Genomic DNA, 5438 nt, shown 5'->3' on the forward strand with positions numbered 1-5438 from the left:
CCTGTGAGGGGAGCATTTTTTTATTCTCATTTTACAGTTTAAGAGGCAGAGGCTTGGTGAGTTTAAGGAGGTGTCCTAAGGAATGTCAGTGGCAAGGGGACAAGAGCAGTAAGGGCAGAGCTTCAGGCCAAGGGGAAGACGGTGGGAACCCTGGCTGGTGGAGGCAGACCCAGAAAAGAGGTGGGTCGGGTATGTCTTCCGATAGGGGCAGGGGCAGGGGGCTTCTCCCTCTGAGTACAGGCTCCCAACGTGGCACCTTTCTGGAACCTCAAGGGGCTGAGAGTGGAGTCCGGGACTGTGTTTCCTGGCCCAATGACGGACCTGGCTGGTCATCCCCTTGGCATCTCAAGGGGCTGCTGGCCGGTTCACTTCTCCACCCTGCTAAGCACACCCTGACTCTGGTGCCAGGCCCTCCTCAAGTGGCAAGGACTTGACATAGCTGAGGACGGAGGGGTGAGCAGGCAGGCCGCTTGGTGGGGACCTTCTCTGTTCCCACTGCCCCCTCCTGACCTCCAGCTCTGTTCCTACATTTGGTCTCTCTGCCCTCTCAACCCCGCCTCTCTGACTCTCTAAGCCTCTCCTGGCCTCAGTTTCCCTGTCTTTCTGCAGAGGATTGCGGAGAATGTGGAGGGGGCTGTGGGATGATGCAGAAGAAAGGTGAGGAGCTACAGTATCCTGAGAGAGGCTTCTGGAGCAAGACAGGCCAAACATGAATGTCAGTGGTTTATTGGGAAGCCCCCACCTTAAACACCAGCACCCTACCCCCTGCATCCTTGAGCAGAAATAAATAAAGTGGCATGTAATGAACCTAAGGAACTCTGGGGTGGGTCAACCCCTGTCATCCCAGGGGCTGGGGTCCTCCTGGCTCTTGAAGAGGGGCTGGGGAGGAGGAGGGAATGCAGACTGCCAAGCCACCCCTTCCTGGCCTGGCCCCGGTGCAGCCTGCACTGAGCTCACCACCCCTGAGGTCTGACCTTCCTGTCCCTTCCCCATCAACCCCCAGCCCCTGGCCCCCTACCCCAAGAGTCCCATCCTGTGTTCTTGCTTCCAAATCTTTACTGCACAGCCTGGCGAGCAGCACCTCCGCCCCAGCCCAGAGGACCCAGCTGCGGGCGGAGGAGGCCTTGCTGTCATGCACGTCTCCTCTTCTCCCCTGCGGTTCAGGGGCTGAGAGGCTGACCCCTGTGTGATGCTGGTCAGTGGGCGGTCAGCTCCATGGTCTTCTTCCGCTCCTCTCGGTTCTCCTCCCAGTCCTCATCGGGCTCATACGTGCCCTTGAGGATGGCCGCACGATCACTCAGGCTCAGGGAGTGGGGGAAGAGCAGGTAGAAGTAGATGATGGCAGCCGTGGCAGCCCCCACGATGGGCCCCACCCAGAACACCTGGCAGAGACAGGGCAGCGGCAGAGCTGAGCCCAGGCCTTGGAGCCGAGACCTCCCCTCCAGAGGACAGACCCAGGGGCCTCGCAGGGGAGACAGACGTAGACACTCCCACACCTCCGGAAGGAAAGTATTCGCCCTTTTGCAGGGACAGATTGACTGATACCCCACTCCCCAATGACAAAGGACACTGATACCCAGGTCCTGAGAGGAGATGGACATCCCCAGAGGGACAGGGCTCCCGCCAACCCCACTATGCCATGCTGCAAGTCGCGTTCGACTCTTTGCAACCGTATGGACTGCAGCCTGCCAGGCTTCTCTTTCTGTCCATGGGATTCTGCAGGCAAGAATACTGGAGTGGTTTGCCGTGTCCTCCTCCAGGGGATCTCCCCGACCCAGGGATCAAATCCTCAGTCTCATGTCTCCTGCATTGGCAGGCAGGTTCTTTACCACTAGCACCCCTGGGAAGCCCACCAACCCCACCCTAAAGAGAGACAAATGAACCTTCAGAGAGAACAGACATGGAGATCCTCAGAGAGATGAACATAGCTCCTCTCCCTTCCACACAGGGAGACAGACAGACTCTGGAGAGAGACCATGAGCTCTCAAAGGAGATGACAGACAAATTGTCCAGAGGGACAGACCCACAGGAAGGAAGATTCTCCCCAGTCCCCAACAGGGACAGATAAGTAATATGTCAGAGAGGACAGACACTTGGACCTCCCTGTCCCCCACCACCCTGAAAGATGGAAACCAAATCCTCAGAGACCAACACTGGAGCACAGATGCTTTTCCTTCCCTAAAGGGACAGACACACATAGTCCCTGCCCCCCCCCCGACCCCCAAACAGGGTCCCCTGCCATCTAAATCTACCCCTGCCCTTGCTCTGGCTGCATCCCCATCTCTCTCCGGTCACCCCCAAGCTCTGGGCCCCCATCATCCAGAAAGTCCCGTTAACTGTCAGCTGCTAAGGCTGGGTTTCTAGGTGCTCATTGCCAGGGAGACAGGGGAAAGTCCAGACTTACCCAATGTGCAGAGCTGAACCGACTCATGATTACTGCGGGACCGAAAGATCGGGCCGGGTTCATGGAGCAGCCCGTGAAGTAGATCTAGACAGAGAGAAGGAGGCCGTGAGGAGGGCAGCATGCCTGTCCACTCCCACAAGGCCTGGACCCCCCCTAGGGTCCCCTAGCAGTTCAGGGGCTCAGCCAGGTCTCCGACTGTCTCCCGATCCCTAGACTGGTGACCTTTCCCTTCACAGTTCCCTCTGGATCCCTCCTTTCCTCTCTGTCCTGAACTTGGGCTTGGTTTCCTGCCTCCATCCCAACTCCCCCTCACTCCCGTATTTTCTCAGATTGGAGAAGGTTTGAGGGGATTGAGTCTGGGCCAGAGTATAGCAGCTCCACTCTAGGTCTTCACTGGGGGCTCGCTGATCCAGAAGGTGCTGCCCCAGGACCCCATTATTTGCCCTGAGGGGCCAAATGGCGCCTTTGCTCACCCCCACTAGGTGGCCCAGTGTGACGGACAGGCCAATGGACAGGGCTGGGGAGCCCACGGGGCTGGTGCGGCGGGAGTCAGTGGAGGAGAAGACGCAGAGTGCCAGCTGGAAGGTCAGAATCATTTCCGCCACCACAGCCTGGCCCGCGGTCGTGTTGTTGTTGAGCTGCAAGGGGATGGTGTGTTAGGAGCCCTGCCTTCTTCTGCCTCTAAGGCCAGGGACCTGCAGGGATGGGGCTGTTGGTCTCCAGGGACTCCTAGAGCCCAAGTGCCTGGAAGCCAAGCCCTGTCACTTCAGGGAGGTCATTTGCCAGAGAGACTATATACTTGCCAGTGCTCACACAGCTTGGAATGCAAAGCTGTGGCCCAAGTGACAAAGCTGGGGGACCTCTTCCTGGACACTGGCCCAGCACCGGTCTGCCCAGGCCCCAACCCCCACAAGCTGGCATTTACCCTCCCTCCTGTGGGCAGCTGCCCAGTTTGCTTACTGCACCCCCCAAGCCCGCCTCCTGCCCGTGCCTGACCCACTGCCAGTTCCAAACCTCAAACCCGTCTCTCCGGTGGGGCTGACTCATGGTTTGACAATGGCCGAGAAAATCCTCCTCTGTGTTTGATTAATGAACCCAGTTTGCATGGGACAAGGGGGCTGAAACTGGGGTGGCAGGGATGGGGGAAGGGGAGGGGGCCAGGAGCCCAAACCAATATTCATCAGAGACCATATGTACCGGCACCCCATTAGGGAGTTCACAAGCCTGGCTTCTAAACATAACCCCAAGTCCTACTCTATGGAGGTCATGGCCATTTCCATGTAATGAGAAGGAGAAAAACAAAACCCAGAGAGGTTGGGGGTCACCAAAGCCAGGATCACAACCCAGCTCTCTCTGATGGTTCCATGAGACCACTCCACTGAGGACCACACAAAAGCGATGAGGTGCCCAGGAGGACAGAAGAACTTGGAGGTAAGACAGGAGAAGAGAGAAGTTCTGGGGTAAGAAAAGGTAGGCAGTAGGCACCGGGACAGAGGCTGGGATGGGGCAGCACGAGGAGGGTGGGCAGGCAGAGGAGGCAGATAGGAACCAGAGGCTTAGAGCACAGACCACCGCGGAGATTCATCTTCCTGGCCTTAGGATGCTATGACCTTCTTGGCAAAGGTTTGAGCTGGCTGGTCTACTCTGTGCCACCCATTCCAGAGATGGGGCTTGGGGACTGGGTCCAGAGCCCACCCCAGGGTCCCTGCCCCACAGCCAGCCCCCTGGGCACTCACCGCGTTGACAGCCAGATTGCCTCGGGCGTTGGACGGTGCCAGCCCGTAGAGGATTGCGGCCCCGGCAATGGCGCCCACCAGCTGGGCCACCAGGTAGAAGACCGCCCGGAGCAGGGAGATCTGGTTACCCACTAGGAGGGCCAGCGTGATGGCGGGGTTCATGTGGCCACCGCTCACGGGCCCCAGGGCCTGGGCCATGGTACCTATGGCCAGGCCGAAAGCCAGCGAGATCTGCAGGACGCTGGGCAGCGCCGACGGCCACTTGAGGGCCGAGCCGAGGCCGAAGAAGACGAAGATGAGGGTGGCCAGGAACTCTGCGAACACTGCCTTGAGGAAGGCCACGGAGCACACCTCCTTCTTCATGGTCTTGAGGCAGTAGCCCCCGCAGGGGTCGCCCGTCGGGGCGGCGGCGCAGGGGGCGGGGGACTGGCACGGGGGCGCCGCACGGTCTTGGGTGCCCGCGGCGTGGCCAGCGACGTGGCACGGGGCCTGCGGGGGCGCGCTATATACCAGGCAGGCGGCCCGCGGCGGGGCGGGCCCGGGGGGGCAGTGGGCGGCTCCCGCACCCGGGGGCCAGCACTGCGCGCAGGGAGGGAACTTCAGGGCCGCCGCGGGCTCGCAGCGGCCCCCGGCCCCGCGCGCCCTCCCGCCCGGGCAGCCGCACGCCCTCTGGGGCCACGTGACCCGGCCGGCAATGTAGACCGGCTGGGCGGGCTGGAACCCGCGCATAGTGCGCTCCGGGCGTCTCCCGCGCTCTTAGTCCACTCTGTCTGTCCCGGGCTCCCGGGGAGACTCTGCTGGCTCTGGGCTCTCCCGTTCTTCGGCCTTCCGGACGGGTGCCTCCGCTGAGCCTCGATCTCTGGCCGTGGTCTTCCCCTTTTCTTCTCTCTGGGCGCTGGGTCCAGCTCCTCCTTTTCCTCCTGCGACCTGGGCATCCTGACCCGGCCTCATGCCCGGCTGGGCTGGAATGATGCGCTTCCCTGAGGACAGCGTCGCCGCCACCCAGCTCCCTGCGGGCCCGCGGTGGCGGGGGCGGACGGCCGGCCGGGCAGGGCCATGCGGGGCGGTCTGGTCATCGCGGGCCTCTCCCTGACTCGGGCGGGGCAGACCTCCTGGATTCGAGCCGGGGCGTTTGGGGATAATGAGCACCGTGCTCATAGCCTGCCCCGGACTTGGCCATCCTAGCATCTACTCTCTATTTCACCTTTCCTCATCTCTTTTGCTCTCTGTGACTTTGTCTCTGCCAGTCGTTGCATCATTTTCCACGTCTGAATGTCTTACATGTGGTCTTTTTTAGT

At 60.8% G+C, this 5438-nt stretch overlaps 1 protein-coding gene across 1 annotated transcript; it reads right to left on the minus strand.

Annotated features, from left to right (window-relative positions):
• Nucleotides 1–1017: 1017 nt before the first annotated feature.
• AQP5 (aquaporin 5) lies at nt 1018–4589 on the minus strand. Its single transcript, XM_061122735.1, has 4 exons — nt 4141–4589; nt 2878–3042; nt 2405–2488; nt 1018–1382 (listed from the first exon to the last, which is right to left on the minus strand). The coding sequence occupies exons 1-4, from the start codon at nt 4501–4503 to the stop codon at nt 1197–1199; spliced, it is 798 nt and encodes a 265-aa protein (XP_060978718.1). The 5' UTR covers nt 4504–4589; the 3' UTR covers nt 1018–1196.
• Between the last annotated feature and the right edge of the window lie 849 nt (nt 4590–5438).

The sequence above is a fragment of the Dama dama genome, chromosome 3 (genome assembly GCF_033118175.1).
Source record: "Dama dama isolate Ldn47 chromosome 3, ASM3311817v1, whole genome shotgun sequence".
Taxonomy (NCBI): Eukaryota; Metazoa; Chordata; class Mammalia; order Artiodactyla; family Cervidae; genus Dama; species Dama dama.

Excerpts from the sequence above, each read along its gene's own strand:
- AQP5 (XM_061122735.1), bottom strand. The coding sequence starts at position 4,503 with ATGAAGAAGGAGGTGTGCTCCGTGGCCTTCCTCAAGGCAGTGTTCGCA. Across the intron at positions 3,043-4,140 it reads GCAATCTGGCTGTCAACGCG|CTCAACAACAACACGACCGC; the intron begins GTGAGTGCCCAG and ends ATCCCCTTGCAG. Across the intron at positions 1,383-2,404 it reads GGTTCAGCTCTGCACATTGG|GTGTTCTGGGTGGGGCCCAT; the intron begins GTAAGTCTGGAC and ends TGTCTCTGCCAG.